This window comes from Phodopus roborovskii, unplaced genomic scaffold (assembly GCF_943737965.1).
Source record: "Phodopus roborovskii unplaced genomic scaffold, PHOROB, whole genome shotgun sequence".
NCBI classification, from domain to species: Eukaryota; Metazoa; Chordata; class Mammalia; order Rodentia; family Cricetidae; genus Phodopus; species Phodopus roborovskii.
In genome coordinates, this window is record NW_026126625.1 from 9,758,905 (window position 1) to 9,777,082 (window position 18,178).

General features: G+C 46.5%; 1 protein-coding gene across 7 annotated transcripts in view; it reads right to left on the reverse strand.

The window, feature by feature from the left end:
• Window positions 1-18,178, reverse strand: part of Arnt2 (aryl hydrocarbon receptor nuclear translocator 2) — a 156,519-nt gene that overhangs the window by 17,237 nt on the left and 121,104 nt on the right. For all 7 annotated transcript variants that reach the window (XM_051206556.1, XM_051206558.1, XM_051206553.1 and 4 more), the window contains exons 11-14: window positions 16,765-16,839; window positions 9,729-9,880; window positions 3,169-3,241; window positions 2,235-2,358 (exon numbers count right to left, since the gene is read on the reverse strand). In XM_051206556.1, coding sequence (XP_051062513.1) covers window positions 2,235-2,358; window positions 3,169-3,241; window positions 9,729-9,880; window positions 16,765-16,839 — 424 coding nt within the window. The remainder of the gene's footprint in view (window positions 1-2,234; window positions 2,359-3,168; window positions 3,242-9,728; window positions 9,881-16,764; window positions 16,840-18,178) is intronic.

The following is an 18,178-nucleotide window of genomic DNA, read 5'->3' on the forward strand; positions in this document are numbered from 1 at the left end:
AGAACACATAGCTTACACATTTGCTTTCAGTTTTACCAATGAAAAAAAACCAAGGCACTGTTTGTTCCAGGTCATAGGACACCAACAGAGGACCCCACTTGAATTCCAGTCTAGTGGCCCTTCCCCAACCTGATCAGCAAGTGCTGAGGGGCACCTCAGACTGAGTGTCCAGGACAGTTGGACGAGGTTCTCTGTCTCTCCACCAGGGTCTCAGACTGAGCACCTCATAAGACAGGGAACACTCAGACCCAGGCAAGGATGAGTCACCAAGGCCACTGTTCTGCCACAGAAAGTTGAGAAGAGTGCCCAAGCAGGTTACCTGCCGAGAAAGGCTGAGAGGATTGGGCTCAAGTCACAACCAGGCTGTCTAGATCTCACATAATAAGGAAGGAGTTCTTGGTGGTGGACTGTGGATGGATGCAGCCTCTAGACAGCAGTGTCCACCAGAACACAGCCCTCCCATGGCTCCATGATGTATCACTTGTGGCCCTAGAGCATTGGTTCTCAACCCTCATGGGGTTGCATAGAAGATATGTATATTACATTACATTAAATATCTGATTCCTGCATAACAGATATTTATATTATGATTTACAACAGTAGCAAAATCACAGTTAACAAAACAGTAACAAAATAATTTTATGGTTGGGGGTCATCACAACATGAGGAACTGTATCAAAGGGTCACAGCATTAGGAAGGTTGAGAACCACTGTCCTAGAGTGTCATGATCCCTACAAGTCTCAATTATGCAACCACTCCCAAGACACTGGAAGGGTGGAAATCAAGGCTGGATGCATGGCAGCGATGATGCAGCATGTACACCTTCCCTGAGCCAGCTTGCCAGGTGGGTGTGAGCAGTATGGGTTGTAATCTGGGGCTGGAAGACCACACAGGAACCAAATATCCTACTCCTATCTCTGTGTGGGGCTCTAAATAAAGCCACTGACATAGTGCAGCTATGGGCATCCATCCTTAAGGGGCAGGAGCTCAGTCTGAGGTCGCATCAGAAGGCCTTGAGGGTGGGGCATGAAGAGCAAGACTTGAGTGGGGAGGAGACAAGGCTAAAACGTACAGTGTAAAGAAGACTCAGACAGCCATCTTGTTTATAAACAATTCACCAAGTCTGGAGGTGTAGCTTGAGTGTTAGAGCTCGAGCTTAGCTCTTCCATTCTCAGCACCACACAAAACAAGTGACAGGCAGGCAGACAGGTCAACCAGCACTACAAAAACAAGTTACGTTTTTTCTCATGTATTTTGGTGGTAAGTTACATATTGTTCTTCTATGAATGTCTCGGGACTTTGGTAGGGTACAACACTTATACATGTACCTATGTATGTTTATATACATATATGTATATGGACACACAATAATACATGTACATATATATGTATATATATGTATACATATATAAATATAAAATCTAGTCTTCTAAATCTTTCCCTGTTTTATTATTTTCATCTACTTGATTTTTTAAAAAGGAGGAAAGGCATTCTGAGTTCTACTTACTGTTTTCTTCTTTTTATCAGTTTCTTCCTGTGTTTGTGATTTTTTTTTTGGCTTTTTTAAAATGTTCATGAGATTTATAGGTAGTTGAGGCTCTATGTCCTCTGCCCACAGGGACATTCTGAAGTCTTTCTCTGGTGACATTGCCACTCTGCTTGGGTTCGAAAGCATCTTCATCACTTGCCCCTGAGGGCTCACTAGTTCATCTCATTGTTTTTGATTATGTTGAATTTTGACAGCATGTTAATTGGGGCTTACTGATCTGTAGTCCTTGAATATTATCTTGACTTATCATTCTACATACTGATGTTTTCTTGCCATCTTATTTCATATTTCTTCTGAAATTTCTGTGATTATTCTAAGTTTCCTCTCCAATTGAGAGTCAAAACAACCCTCTTTCCCTCTTTTTTCTTAGGTATTTTGTTATAGTGGTGAAGTCTGACCAGTGACTAAGGCATTACCTAGTAGATTAGACTTCATTGCTCTGACCCTTTACATTGTAAAGATGGATGCCACAGCTGGAGGTTGAGTGTCACAGGTGATGAGGAAGTAAGAGGCAAGGGCAGGAATACAGAGAATCTGTCCTGACTCCTGTACTAGGTTCTTATGTCCTGGAGCAGTTATACAAAAGTCATGTTTCCTGCCCTTATCTCTAGGGTGGCTATCCCCAGATGGTCTGAAAGCAACTGCAACCCACAGCCTCACGGCTTAGCACCGTCTTCCACTTACATGCACTGATGCCTGCAAACATCTCAGCAAAACGGGGGTCTCTCTCTTGGGAGAAGATTGCATCTGCCTTTTCCACAGACTTCCCTGCCTCGTGAACACTGGCTGGTAGGTTGGGAACAGGGACCTGTTGGCACATAAAACACAATGGCAATCCACACATAAGGCACTCTTTTAAAGAGTCACATGTCCCTCCAATAGTCCCTCTCGGAGGAGGTGCTAGTGTTTCAAGACTTGATTATTCTTGCAAGGTTGGGAACTTACCCATGAAGATCAAGGGTACCTGGGTTGGGAGGTGTGAACTAGGGGTTACAGGAAGAATACCAGAGTCACAATGACTATTTTCTTAGAGATTAATGTAAAAGAACCAACCTACTATAAACATCAGGAAGAGAGCCTAAAGGTTAATATGGGAATGAAGTCAGATACTGATGGCCAGCTGTCAGAAGCAGGAACAGAGATAGGAGGAGAGACAAGGGACCAGAGGAGATGAGAGAAGGAAAGGAGAGACACAGGATATGATAGGAAGAGAAATGTTAAAGCAAAACAAGCATGGGAGCACAAAGGCCAGAGGGATGGCTAGGAACCAGAGAACCCAAATCCAGAGCCTGCATTTGCTGGCTGCACCTGTGAGACTGAGGCCCACACGGGGGTTTCCCTCTGTCCCCAAGAGATATGCAGTGTGAGTTGACCACAGCTCATCACCTGCTCTCTACCTACTTTCTGCTCCATGTGGCTTACTACAGGAAGGAAGAGCCACAGAGGGCACCAGGGACTGAATACTATCAGTACCCCTGAGGCTGGATGGAACAGAGTGTCTTAGGATGTGGGGAGTGAGTTTAGTTTTAGTTTTAGTTTAATTTAGAGTGGGGATTCTGGGGTGAGTTTAGTTTTCAGTCCTCTTAGTGCCAAACAGAAGAGTTTTCCAGAAATTCACCTGAGATAAGTCATAGGATGACAGCCCATCTCGCTGGTGGACCTCCAGTTCTGCCTGCTGTTGCTGAAGCTGCCTGTGAAACAATAATTCAACACAGTGTGAGGAACGGAAAGGTGAAGGGTAATGGGGATAAGGCAGAAATTGCACTCCTCAAAGTTATCAACAGATCGCCAGAAGACTTTCCACTTTTATTTTACTCCAATCCCTGTATTTCAGGTTTAGATTTCTACACGAGCAGTAGAAAGGGTAAGGTAAAGTGTGTGTGTGTGTGTGTGTGTGTGTGTGTGGTGTCTGTGGGTGTGTGCATTTGCATGTAGAAACCAGAGGCATCAGGAGTCCTCCTCAGTCATGTTCCACTTTACCCTTTGAGGCAGGGTCCTTCACTGAACCCAGTGGCTACCAATTGGCTAGACTGGCTTGTCAATGAGCTCCGACCATCTACTTGTACCCGCCCCAGTAGCTCCCATTATGATAAGTTGTTTACATGGATGCTGGGGATCCAAACTCAGGTTCTCATGTTTGTACTGTCCTTTATCCACTGAGCCATCCCCTTAGCCTTCAAATTTTATTTCTGAGACAGGGTCTTGCTAAGCACCCTGGACTGGAACTCTTCTTGATCCTCCTGATTCAGCCTCTCCACCTCTAGAAGGACAGACAGGTGTCACCATGCCTGGCTCAAACAATGAGCTTCTTCGAATGGCTTTTGTTTTATGCAGGGTAAAAATAAAAATACATTAATGAAATTGTTTTAAAAGCAAAATTCAGGAAAGCAGTTGGTTTAGCCCTTAGCAAAGTTGCTGGTTGTAGTGTGCACAGCTGCCATTGGAGTGTACATCTTACTCATAGCTCATACTGGATTTTCATGGTGCTAAAGTCAAGAAGCTGGACCTGAAGACTAGGGTTAGATCAGAGATGTTCAACTACAGCACAGCAGGTTCTGACTGAAGAGTTGATTCCAAGATCTTTGACTCTTCATACTCTGTCAGGTTCCTCCCTCTCTACCAGACTCCTCCTACTATATCAGGCTGTCCGGCTGGGGTGCTGGGAAATGCCCAGCACCTTCAAATTTTAAAGTAGGGAGATGCTTCCAGTTTTAAAGTAGGAAGATTGGACTGCTTTCAGGGAACAGTGAAGCCCAGAACTACAAACGAGGTAGAATGTACGGTACCCAGGTCTAGATACCACAGTGAATGGGCTCTGTTGGGGGCCCTCTGAGCATCTGCTTTGGAATCAAACTCAGAAGTCCGTTCAGTGTACTATGCTGAGGCAAAGAAAACCATCATACCCAAGTCCAGTTGTGATGAATCAGAACCTCCACTCTGGTGGAGATGGGGAGGGCAGATGAGAAGACTGCAGTCCTGAGGGAGTGAAGGATTTCTCACTGTAGTACAAGAGCCCAGGAACAAAGGCAAGGATGGAATGAGAAGCATGTGAAGTCCCACCAGGCAGTGTTAGCACACGCCTGTCACATCAGCAAAGCAGAACACCAAAAATAATTGTCAAAACAAATTGAGATTTCAAAAAGTTTAAAAAGAGTGTTAGGATGTAATGGAGTTGGTAGAGCTCTTGCCTAGCATGCATGAAACCGTGGGTTTAATTCCCAGTACCACATAAAAGTATTCACAGTGACTCATGCGTGCAATCCAGCACTAGGGACACAGAGGCAGGAGAATAGGTAGTTCAAGGTTATATTCAAGGCCAGCCCAGGCAACATGAGACCCTTTCTTAAGTATTTTTAAAAGAATCAATATAATCATAACTATAAAAGAAGCATTACTGTCCTTCCGTGTTCTTACTCTGTTATCTGCTTTGTTTCCTGTTCCCTGAATCTTGGGGAAGCATGATGGCTCACTGGCAGGCTGCTAATATCTGAACTGAAAACAGATCACCAGTACTTGACCAAAATTTTTTATCTTTACAATACAATACTATCAGTTATCAGATAAAGGAGATGAGGCTCAGCAAGCTTAAGTAGTGTTCCCAGTAGAATGTGGCACAGAAGGGACTCATATTCAATTCTGCAGGGCTGTGGACCTTGTGCTTTTCCCTCTGCCTAGCCCAGAATAAACACTCACTGCATTCCAGGGCTCCTAGGGGACTCTGGACACCTGACATTGACTTGTACAGGGTAGGGAATGGCATGACCCTTTTTCTATCTGTTCAGAGAAATCACCCCTTGGCCTTGTGGGTCCATCTGAGAGGTCACCAAGGCCTCTACCAGGGCAGAGGAGGAAGTGTGCTAGGGTCCTGGGCAGTACATGAAGCTCTAGTTCTCATGTTCTCCTCCGAGGGGAAGGAGAGGCAGGGACCAAGATGATCCCTGGGTTTGCAGCCTGGGACTGGAAGAGTCTCAGCCCCTCGTTGGCTGGAAGTTGTTGCCCAGTTTGAAGAAAGACAGCTCCAGCTAGGAAGACAGACGAGGATGGTGTTTTTGCTTTCAGGATTCACTCAAGGCTGACTCCTAGGCATGCTCCTTAGGCTCTGGAGCTACAGTTTGTACTCTAAATTCTGCAGACATTGCATACAATCTTCTGCCTCATTCTGCATCCACTCCTTCTCCACAATTTCTACCTATTACCAAGCAGGTAACCACTGCTAACTATCATGGAGAATTATGACCATTGGCCAGCTGGACGTTGGGCATGATGGGACTTTAATAGCTCATGTTTGTACTCACACAGGATACATACATCTGCACCCATGCATACACACACATGGGTGCACATATGTACATGTGCGTGTACACACACACCAGGAACTTGTGTCATGAAAACCTGAGACAACCTCAGACTAATGCTATTTTAATAACAGAGGCTTGGCACAAATAGAATTTCATGCCAGTCCCCTGAAGAGGGGAAAGTCCAGGAGTGGGGCTGAGCAAATGTGGCAAGATGAGCATGAATGGTACCTAGTCAGCCCAGGACTGGCCTCTCAAAGAATCAGCTCCCTAACACCAAGACTTGGCACAGCTCAGAGATGTGCACTCGGTGTGTTGCATCAGTGTGTTTTTCTGGGCTTCCATCTGTGTGGAAGGAACAGGGAGAAGTCAGGGGTGACAAAGAGCCTTTTCAGTAGCTTAGCACAAATGCTAAACATGCAATGTTTTCTTCACTTCTTCAGGAAGTTGCTTTTGGATGCTCTCAGCTGAAGGCTACTGAGCAAGCAACTCTCCCTGCTCCCCCCTCCAGCCAAGCAAGCACAGGGCATTGGAGGATCTTTCCTAACTAGCTGCCCCTTCTGCTGGCAAAGCTGACCTCACAACGTCATGAAAGGTCTTTTGCTCCCATGTGTGGCCAGCACTGCCCTCTACTGTCCTAAGTGAGCTTTTCAGCCTTGCCACTGAACATCTGGCTGCTGCAGGTATCTCAGGGAGCTATACAACCTCCGGGAGCTGCTGAGAATGACTGGCCTGGGTCAGCAGGATGGCCCACCCCTGAACAAAAGGCTTTTCTGTCTTGTCAACACTGCTTGACTTTCAGAAAGGAAGGTCAACCCTCTCAGCTGGGGTTGGCTTGCAGTGGAGAGTGACTTTGCTTCCAGGCTTCAGGTCAGGGCTGCCTCCTGGGGGACTGGTTTGTTCTCTGTATTGTCCACTGTTCCCTATCTCCTGTCCCTCCCTACCCATGTTCTCATGGTTTTGAAGCCCAAGCCTTATACCTCTAGGGACCAGGTTTCCCCTTAAGAACAAGAATGGTAATGCAGGCTTCTTGACTGGCACAGGCCATGTCCGGTCAGGGTGATCAGGGAGTATCAGCTTCATTAGTTGTGACCAAACGTGTGACTCTTGACAGTAGAAGGTTTACAAAGACTGGAAGAGAATGATGATGAAAAACTCCCCCAACAAGGACCATCAGTCTGCTCTTTCACCCAAATCTAGAAAGCTGCTGGGTGCCCAGCCAAGACTCAGCATTGTTACTGTAGACAGGGAGGCTCTGATGTGTGTGAGAGAAGCAGCTTTATGGACAGGGAGGATTTAGGGTTGATGGTGTAGCACAGATGACACCCTCAAAGCCCAGAAAGCAGCCTTACCCACAGGGAGTAGGCAGCCTCGGGGCTCCTGCTATGCATAGGCCTATGTAATGTGTTGTGAAGGAACAAAGAGGGATGGGGGCAGAGAAGGAGGCAGAATCCAGAGAGGAGGTGGCTTTCCTTAACAACCAGCCAACCTGTTGGCATCCAAAGGAAGATTCTAGAACAGCGTTCAGGACTCTGAGTAGTTGGTGTTTTTGTCTTTCTATGACTACTTGGCTAGGCAGCCTGAATTGGCAGGTGTGGAGCCATACTGGGAGAGACAAGCCTAATGGTAGAGATCTGGCTTGCACAGGTGCTAAGCAGGTCAGGGCTGGCACTGTCTTTCTTATCTCTCTCCTGCCAAGGGCCTGGCAACCCTAGATTGTGAGCACTGAGAAGACCACTCCTAGCCCTTTAGACCTTGAACATAGCAGCAGCCAGGGCTTCCCTGGCCCTGTGCTTTGGCTCTACTGCCATTTCTCAACCTTCCTTATTTTCATCAGACCTGGGACCAGATATGGATGTGGCACTCAAGGGTGTCTCACTGGTCTCTTGGCAAAGAACATCCTCCTCCACATTGTGGCATTGATGGGGAGAAATGGAACACCCTCAATTTGACCAAAAAGCATAGAAGGCATAGAAGAAGACATAGAAAATTGAGGTCAGATCATCTTTTTGCCCATCTGGATCTATGGTGTCTCATATTTCTTCTGCTCCATTTACAGGTTTGCCCAGCAGATGGGGTAGAAGAAGAATACAGTTGTAGCAACTACACAAAGGGAGAAGATGTCTAGAGTGAGAGCGGGTCCAGAAGACAGCTGAAGCTGAGGAAAAAGTACCTGGGAGCAAGAGTTGTGTGCTCCAGATGGCACGCTGGCAGCTGTAGGGCTAGTGTGAGAGCCAAGCTGCAAGGGGCTGGGACAAACTGAATGGAGCAGTGGCTCAGCAAGGCCTGGTGGGACCAAAAACTGCTCTGATGGAGAGGCAGGGTAGGTCCTTAGAAGGATGCCCTGGAGTCAGGAGATGGGGACAAGAAGGCCACGGGCTCAGGACCAGCCCTGACTGAAATGGGAAATGGAGCAGTATGTCTGTCTCTCTCCACATCCTTTTCATTCTAGACATGGCTTCCATGTGTTTTGACTCACTGGGACACCTTTGTGTTCACATGTTTGTACATGTATGTTCCTTGCTGGGTACATATGTCCCCTAGGTCACACCAGGGTTACACCTGATGAACCTAGCTAGCATAACCGTGTGGTATTGCAAACTGAAAATAGCACCAGTGTCCCCAACTCAAGGCATCAAGCTTAGCGACACATGTAGAGCGACGGTTGCTTTCTTTCACAGATGTGTGGCTAAGTAGAGCTGCCACTCACTGCCACGACTTAGCATCTGGTGAGCTTCTTCTAGCACACTACTATCAGAGGGAAGGAGCAGATTCAAGTCCAAAGCATGGCTTCCATTAAATGTGCATCACTTTCATAACACAGTAAAGTCCAGTTACAGGAAATGGAGGAGCAGGTAGACTGCTGAGACTTCCCGGCCAACTTTCTCTATTTAGTTGGTTCTAGGTTAGCCAGCCAGTGCTACAAAGTAAGACCCTGCCTCAAAAAAAAAAAAAAAAAAAAAAAAAAAAAAAAAAAGAGTCTCAAAAATTGTGTAAATGGAAGCATCTGAAATCAGACTTCACCTGTATTCCCTCCACATTTGATGTGAAGAGGCAAGGCCTCCCCACAGTCATGCTCTCCATAGCTTATAGAAGGCACTGTGTTCACAAGTCTGTCTCACAGCTCAGCAGTGCTCATGTCATCCCAGCACTGGGAAGCTGGGTCCAAGCCTGTCCAAACCTGTGAGCTCCAAGTTCAGTGGAAGACTCCATCTCAAAAGATAAGGGAGAGCACCTGAAGAAGACCTCAGATGTCAGCCTCTGGCTTCCAAACACATGCCCATGCCCACACACACACAAATGAGGGCTATGGGCTATCACTCCATGTGACAGAAAAGGAAGGCATGGGTAAGAGAGGAAGTGACTTACATGAGATCACACAGCCAGGAATCATCAGGGCCAAGGGAGAACTTAGGCCTATCTGCCAACTCCATGGATATGGAGTGTGAACAAAAGTAGGGGTCCTGGGCTGGAAGAAGAGAGGGTACTTCCAGGCTTGGGTGCTAGATGCTACAATAGGCTGTTTGCCTTGGCCAGAGCTTCAAGAAGCCCAGTCTCTTTCTTCCACCCACCAGCTTCAGCAGGACCAGGAGTGGCTAGCACAAAGGATGCAGAGAGGTGGGCACTGGGACCTTCTTCTCTGCATGGCTTGGTGTCAGGAGGAAAAGAATGGAATGGAGACTGCAGTACACTGACCTGAACCTGGAAGGGATGCATGTAACCCACAGTAACAGGAACCCAGAGTCTCCCTTTTTCTTCCTCCTTCACCCTGTAGGGGTTTCGGGCTGCAGCTGGAGCTCATGGGGACAAGGGAGCCTCAAGCAAAGCGGTTCAGGATACAGCTCATGTGAATGACCAGCAGAAAAGGGGGCAGTACACGTACTTGACGTTGGTGTTGGTGCAGATGACGTACTCGATCTCATCGGAATAGGGGTTCTGGAAGGTGAAGCTGCTGGTTCGGATCAACAGCCACTCCCGGTTCTTGGTGCGGAACCGATACATGACCGATAGCACTTGGCCCTTCAGTTTAACCACCTGCAAAAACATTTGGACAAGGAAGTCAGCAGGAGGAGGAAGAGGGAACGGCTAGGCAGTGTGGCCGGCTGCTGAGAGGGCCAGCAGGACCTCAGAATGGGCTGCTGCTCCCGCCAACCACAGTAAGGGGGCTATGAGAGTAAGAGTGACAGGCAAAAGCTAAGCTCTCACTTACTTCCATGTGCTTCCCTTTGAAACAGGGAGGGCACTGCCCTTGGGTTATCCTGACATCTCTTGTGAGAGACCAGAAACAGTCAATGCTTCTAATTTAGTGGATACAAATCAGATGGTGAGCACACCATAAGAGTTGTATTTCTTCTTCCTTTTCTTTCCTCTTTTTGCCTTGGGTATCACTAGGGCTGGGTGCTAGTACTCTTTGGAGTAACTGTCTCATGGAGGTATGCAGCTACAATGCATCATGGGCTCATTTTTTAGATGGACTTAATTTACATAAGATTTTAACCTCTGTTTGACATTGTAAAATGAATCAAATAAACTCTCAGGAAGGAGGTGAAATAAAATGGTAAATCTGTATGCATTATTTATGTGCATGTATTGATCTGCCACTACTTTCATGTTGCAGTATGGTTTCCAATGTACTTCCATGGACACCCTGTAGTGTAGCCCAGCAAAGGTCTAGAAAGGTGGCTTCACTATTTAAATACAATACCAGGATGCACAGAAACTAATTAAGGTCTCCAAGACAGCTCTGGTGGTAAAGAGGTGACAGAAACTATGGTCATATGTCCAAATTACAAGTTTATCTCCTAGGGGACAGCTTGCTTTTTTTCTCTATTCACTCACACAATACAAAGGTATGCAAAGGCGTCTGCCCACTGGCAGCTGGAAGCTGAGACCAGGTGTTGGTCTCACAAAGAGAAAGAAGTGGGAGACAGAGAAGGTACAGGAATGACTAACAGACCTCGCCTGGATATGACTGTCCTCAAGGACAAAACAAGGCAAGCAGAAGTCCTTTTTGTCGGGATGCACAGCCTCACAACCTGGGAATGGAAGTTTTCAGTCTTCCTGGGTGTGATCTCAGGAGCAGGGCCAGATTCTAGAGCCTGGCAAAGTCAGACTCCCCCTATTATTACTGCATTTGCATCCTGCTTCCCACTGGGAGTCTGCAGTTTCTACCATACTGTACACAGCCTAGGGACACGGTGAATTGAGGCTCACACAGCCCAGCCCAGTGTTTGGCACAGAGTGGTACCTACAGCACACCGCACAAGCTGGCTTCATGGCCCTGGTCATCCCACACTGGAGCAGAAGCAGCTAGGTGACTTCTCCCATGCTGTCCCTGGAGAAAACCAGGTACAGACACACTGCAGAGCATCAGACAAGACCCTCTTCAGAAATATATGAATGATCAAAACGCCAGATAGAAAAGTGAAAGAGATAGAGGTCTTCTTTGTCACCACTGGGGGTGAGGTAAAGCTGGCCTGCTTAGAGGATGCTGCCTCATAGCTGGCGGCCCATGTCTAGTCACTGTCCCACCGTTGTGACGAGACACCGTGGGACTTTGAAAGGCACATGTAATAAACTTGCTTACAGTTTCAGAGGCTTAATGCATTATCATCATGGCAGAGAGCATGGCAGCAGACAGAAAATGGTGCTGGCAAAGTAGCTGAGAGTTACATCCTGATCCACAAGCAGACAGAAGGGTGGGGAAAGAAAGGGAGGGAGGCTTTTTAAACCTCAAAGCCCACCCCCAGTGTGGTGGTTTGAAAGAAAATGGTACCCAAAGGGAGTGACATTAGCAGGAGGTGTGACCTTTATGGAGTAGGTATGGCCTTGTTAGAGGAAGTGTGTCACTGTGAGGGTGGGCTTTGGGGTTTCCCATGCTCAGTCTACACCCAGTAAGGCAGACTACTTCCTGTTGCCTGCAAGTCAAGATGTACTACTCTCAGGTACTTCTCTAGCATATGTCTGCCTGCATGCCACCATGTCACACCAAGATGACAATAGTCTAAACCTCTGAAAATATAAGCCACTCCAGTTAAAGGTTTTTCCTTTATAAGAGTTGCCTTGGTCATAGTGTCTCTTCACAGAAATAGAAACCCTAACAAAGACACCTAGTGACATATTTCCAACAAAGCTGCACCTCCTAATCCTTCTCAAATAGTACCACTCCTGGATGACTAAACATTCCAACATATGAGCCTGTGGGAGCCACTCTTACTCAAGCCATCACAGCCTCCTAACAAAGACCTGCCTCTTCCTTCACAGGAGCCAGAGGTCAAAGACACATCCTCTCAGGTCAGCAGGCTAAGGACTCCCTTGGTGCCTACAGCACATACAGCCTTCTCACCTCTGTCCTGAGTGAGTGGAGGGGTGTGCTTTCTCTTCCCTCCAATGGAAAGAACTGAAGTGGTGTGAAAATTTTTCATGGTGCCTCATAGACCAGTAGCAGATCCTACTTATGTACAAAGCTGGGCTAGGGGTTGAGGCTAGAGAAGAGAGGTTGGAGGCTGCCAGTCCTGACCTTCAGTCCACAAATCCTCACAGAAGTATAATGTGTATTAGGAATATGAACTTCAGAGCTGACAGACACCTGCTGAGGCTTTGTAACCACAGGCAGGGAAAAGCATGGCCTGAATCCTTGCTTTACCAACCCTAACCCACTGTCTAGAGTCCCCATTGCCACAGTGAATGTTCTATTCCAAAGTACCTGTCACCCAGCAGGGTCTGGAGAGATGTGTAGATAACCATAACCCACAGAATCTGCTACAAGCTCACAATCAAACTGGCAGGGGGTCACTAGGAGGGCTAAGAGTTGGGACCTATTGTTGAGGTACTGACCTGAATGAAGGGTTCCAGAAGGGAAATGATGTTTGTGAAAGAGTTGGAGGGTAGGCGTGATGCTGGCAAATGAGATTGTTGGCTCTCCTTGCAGAAAGCATAGCATGAAAATCATGTATAGGCAAGAAAGCTGAGAAGTGATGGGGGATTGAACTATGACTGTAAGCAGGGTGTCAATATGATCCAAGTCTTAAGTGTGGGGCTAGTAACATAAGAGACTGCAAAGATAATAAAACTAGCTTAGTTTGGGTCTTCATAGAAACAGCTTTCATGGGTATCCTCATCATAATCATTGTCACTGCCATCATCACCTTTACAACCATTACCATCACCTTAATCTTCAATGTCATTATTGTCTCAGTAAATGTTGTGTTGTGGGAAAGAGATACCCTAACCACAGCAACTCTTATAATTGGGGCCAGCATACAATTAAGAGGATTAGTTCATTATCATCTTAGCATGAAGCATGGCAGCAAGCAGGCAGATATGGTGCTGGAGAGTAGCTGAGAGTTCTACCTTTGGATCCATAGGCATCAGGTAGCAGGCCTGGCTTGATCATTTGAAACCCCAAAGGCCACTTCCCCAGAGACATACTTCCTCCAATAGGCCATGCGTACTCCAACAAGACCACACCTCATAATCCATGTCAAGTAGCACAACTCCCCAATGACCAAGCATTCAAATACATGAACCTATGGGGGCCATTCTTATTAAAAATACCATTATTATCACCATCATCACCCTCACCACCATCACTATTACAATCATCACCCTTACAATCATTACTATTACCATCACCATCATTGTCAATACCATTACACTAATTACCATCAACATCACAGCCACTGTCACAATCACTATCATCACCATCATCACCACCACAATTACTACTACCACCATTTTCATCACAACTACTGCCATCGCCATCATTATCACAATTACCACCATAATCATTTTATAATTGTCGCAGTCAAAGCCATTACTGGCACGACCATCAACATCATCACTACCATTAATCATCAACATCAGTGATGACCATAAACCATCATCATTATCACCATCACCTGCCATCCATCCATCCTGCCTTGGCTCGTACCAGCAAGATCAGTGTCTCCAGAGATCCACTCACATCTCACCTGGGCTCCACTCTATTCTGTGTCACATTTGACTATGTAAACTACAAGAACTTAGCAGGTTTGAAAAGAAAAAGGAGTTGAACATCTCATCTTACCCTGGTAGGCAACTTCAATAACTTGTGTTGAGACCATCTCCCTCATCTGTTAGTGAAAGGGAAACTAAGGCTGTGGCATCAGAGGGGGAAGTCCTGGCTTAGGCCCAGGACACATGGGCAGCAACTGTATAGCCATAAAGACATCCCAAGGCACACCCAGACTTGGCCTGAGTTTGTGTTCTTTGGGCACTGGCCACCAACAATGAAGGAGGACCGATGTTGATAAAGGGAAGTGGTTTGTTCTTGAGAAAGCTGAGTCAGCCCTTGAACTTTGGTTTTAAACAAAAGCACTGAGCTGCCCAGACAGGAAGCCCATGGAACACACACAAGGTCTGAGTTTAGTGTGGTGTCAGTGTACCTTCCCAGGGGCCAGGAAAGTGTATCCGCTCCCAGAATCCCCTTTTCAGTCAGTTTGCCAAGAGGTCAAACAGAAGAGAGAAACTTAGAACAGGCTCCTCCTTCACACTCATTCTTTTTGTTTAGGCATACTTCATCATGATGGCAGTGGAGGTAGATGACACTCAGTCCCACTGTCTACTTGGAAAAACATGATGTCAGTATTCATGGAGTACAGTTGGGGATCTATGGGAAAACACATGAAGAAGGATCTGTGTAGTTCCCAGAAACAGCATGACAGGCCCATCACCATGAGATATCCACATCCATACATCCAGAAAGATGAAACCAACAGAGCCTGAAGCTGGCTGGGCAAAGTTACCCTCACTTCCACACATGTAGCAAATATGGCACAAAGCATCCTGGTAAGAGTCTCACCATTCTGGTTTCACATTTTCCCCAAATGGGAGGGAGCCACTTGCTGTAAATTCTGATCTGCTTACGCAGCTTGGTTCAAATCTACCCTCATGGAGATGATGCCCATAAGAACAGACATGGGGTCTGTCCACAGTAAAGCCAGGTTGCAGTGAAAGAGGTAAAAAAAGAGGGAGTGGACAAAGGAAACGACACATGGTAAAGGAGAAAAAAGGGGCAGAGGATATTTGGACCTCTTTCTTAGTCACTAGTAAGATCTAATGGATGATGTGAGTTGAAAGGTGTCAGTCCTGTGAAGAATAGAGAATAGTATTCCAGTCAGGGGGTGGCTCAGTAATGCTCAGAAGATGGGAAAGAGAATATTCAAGAAGGCAAGAAAAGCCAGTAAGATTGAAGAATCTTGTCAGAAGGAGCATGGAATAGGACCAGGCTTACATGGCTTACATGGATCCTGAAGCTATGGGAAGAAATGCATATTTAACTCTACATACATGGACCATGGTTGGTAAGTTCTAATGAAAAATGTGACTAAACCCAGTTTGGTTTTTTTTTGTTTGTTTGTTTGTTTGTTGTTTTTTTGTTTTGTTTTGTTTTTACAATGGCTTGGAATGAAATGATAACAGAGGCAGAGACACAGCAAGGGAACACACACAACCATCAGATAGGGGCATGGATGACAGAAGAAAGCAGGGTGACATCATGGTGCCCTGGAAAGGTGTTCCAAAAGGGCCTGTCATGTGGTCTGTGCCTAAGGGATGCTGAGCTTTATCCTGAGCAACTGGCTGGGAGTGATGTGAGGGAAAGGCCGCTAAGAGAAGAGGCAGCGTGCTGAGTTTGGAGGATCCTGGGTCCTCAGGTGGAGAGCTGAATAGCTGCCTGGAAAGAGGTGGGCATGAAGCTAGAGGACAAGTGGGCTGGGGCCATCTGGTGCTTGTGCTATGAGGAAGAAGTTCTATGGTTGATGTCAGATCCTGTCTTCACAGCTGCAGAAGAGTGTGAAGAGGCCCGGAGCTCTGCAGAGGGACAGGCCTTCCCCTGACTATGCCCGAGATACTTTCAAAGCAATTACTAAAGTAAGCCCATACTCCAGATGGATGACATCTGACTCTTCCCTCTTGAAAAGTGACTCAAAAGTCTCTTTCCTTGTGTCCATTTTCTCCCTTTTCCAGAGTATGTCAGAGCCTGCTGGAGCGAGTTCTCCCCTCCTCTCAGGCCAGCTCAGGAGCCCACAGGCCTCATTCTGAATTAGCTCTAACTCATCGAGGTGTAGTACTTTGGCCCTTTGCTTCAGTGTGCCTCTCCTAATCCCCACAGCCACCCCAGAAACCATCAGTCCTTCCTGTCACACAGTGTGTGCTCAGTAAGTAGAAACGATGCACAGAGTGCCACTATTATGGTGGCCATTCTGCCAGCCTGCCTCTCTCCCACTGTCCCTGTCTGGATGATCCTCTACTTAGGCTCTGGGACCTATCGACCATTTTGAAGGTCTCCTGACATCTTTATTTACATTTATTTTGTGTGTCTGGGCTTCCCAAGTGGCCCTTCAAAGCTCTGTTCTGTTTACACACTCAGTGAAATTGCTACTTACCAGTATGTGACATGGGAGAAAACTGAGGCCCTACAGCATGGCACAGGAGCCTCAGACCCGGCCTGGCTGGTTTCACTGCTGGCCACTTCCTCCTTGACAGCCCTAGGAGCTGCAAAGGATCCTCCAGGCAGGCTACGCCAGGATGTCTGGCATAGGTCCCTTCCTATGGCATGCTCCCTCATTTCTTTCATACTGTCCCATTACAGTTCATATCAGCTGATCCCTCTCTTGGGAGCTGGCTCCTCCTAAGTCACCCTCTCTAGCCTTGGTGCTTTGGGAGACTCTTCAGAGCCTTTCCTTCCTCCTTTGCTGCCACATAGCAACAGCTTCTTCATGTATCTTCCTCTCATGCCGAACTCTTGCCCAGAATGGCTGTCTGACATTGTAGTAGGGCATTCTCAGCCTGGTAGCTCACAGCAGGCCTCCATCCCTCTTGACATCTCTCCCAGGCACCTCACTAGGCATCAGCGTCAGCAGTGCCCTGGGCAATACCTGCTGGAAGCTCTCCCGTAGGTGGCTCTGATCCTCAGGGTGGCAGAATTCCAAAATATCCTTTCCCAGAAGGTCCTAAAGGGGACAGACAGCTTTAGTAACCCCAAAGTCCATTCTCCATTTCTTACTCCCACCCTGGAGACAAAGGTGTTGCTTACACGACCCCCCCCCTCCAGCCCACCTCTTCTTGCCGGCCCACCATAGTCTTTAAACATAAAATGTCCCAGCTTCTGTCTACTGAGGAGTTGGCATCCTTGCATCCATTCTAAATCCTGCTGGCTCACTCCTCACTGATTTCTAATTTTGCTTGGGCGCTCGATCAGCAGCTTTACAACACAACTTTATTCCTGTTTGCCTTGGAGAGGCAAACTGCAATCAACATATTTCTAAAAACATCCAAAGTAAGCTTAAGGACAGACATGTTGCCCACGAAAACTGAAACTGTTTAAGGATGAAAAGTAGTGGCAGAATGAGGCTACAGTAACTGGCTTTGCCTCAAGCCAGTTCATTGATGGCCTTCACTAGTCTATGTGTTATTTGAAAGATCCAGTCTTCATCCATAACTCTGGTGTTTTCAGTGAATGGGAGCAGAACACTAAAAACCATCAAAGGGCAATTTTGAGAGTGCTCTAGGGAAGTGTCTTAAACAGCAAAAGATGTATGCTAACTCAATGATGAGAATCTGCATCAGCACATGAGGCTTGAAGCGAGCTGACTCAGCAGCAAAGGGCAGTTCCTATGCCCCAGGAGCACAGAGACACTCACGGGAAGGGAAGCTGAGGAGGAATGCACGGGTCTGTCTGGAAATGCACTACTGTCAGGGTCATCCACATTTACCTTATTCTTTCTGAGAGGTAACACTTTGCATGAATCTAGCTTCAGAATTAGAGAAAGTCTCTAGGTTTCTGATTGACACTGTTCCTAGTTCTCAACCAGGGTTGATTCCAGCATGGATAAAATTTTAAGTAAATAAAAAGAAAAATACACCCGAAATTAAAATAACTCATGTTAACTTAACACATCCCAAAGCTTCCCAAAGTCTGTTTCTTAGAATAAAGAGACCCTTCTTTTTTTAAATGATTTTATTAAGAAAAACTCTATAGAAAAGGTAAAAGAATATTTAATAAACACTTGCATAGCTATTACATAGGTTTACTTGTCAATATGTTACCAATATTCTCTTTCTTTTTCTTCATAGGGTAAAGTTAAAGAACCCCCCCCACTTGAAATTAAGGACAGACTAACCTGGAAAGCTAACCCAGACCAATATTTGTTCCTTGGAATTTGCTAACTTTTCCTCACAAGGCCCTGAGATAACAAGACACCAAGAATTCGCACTGCCCCTCCTTTCTTGTGAGTCAGCAGGTGGTAAATAGGGTCCTTAAGAAACAAAGAGATAACTGTACCTCCAGTT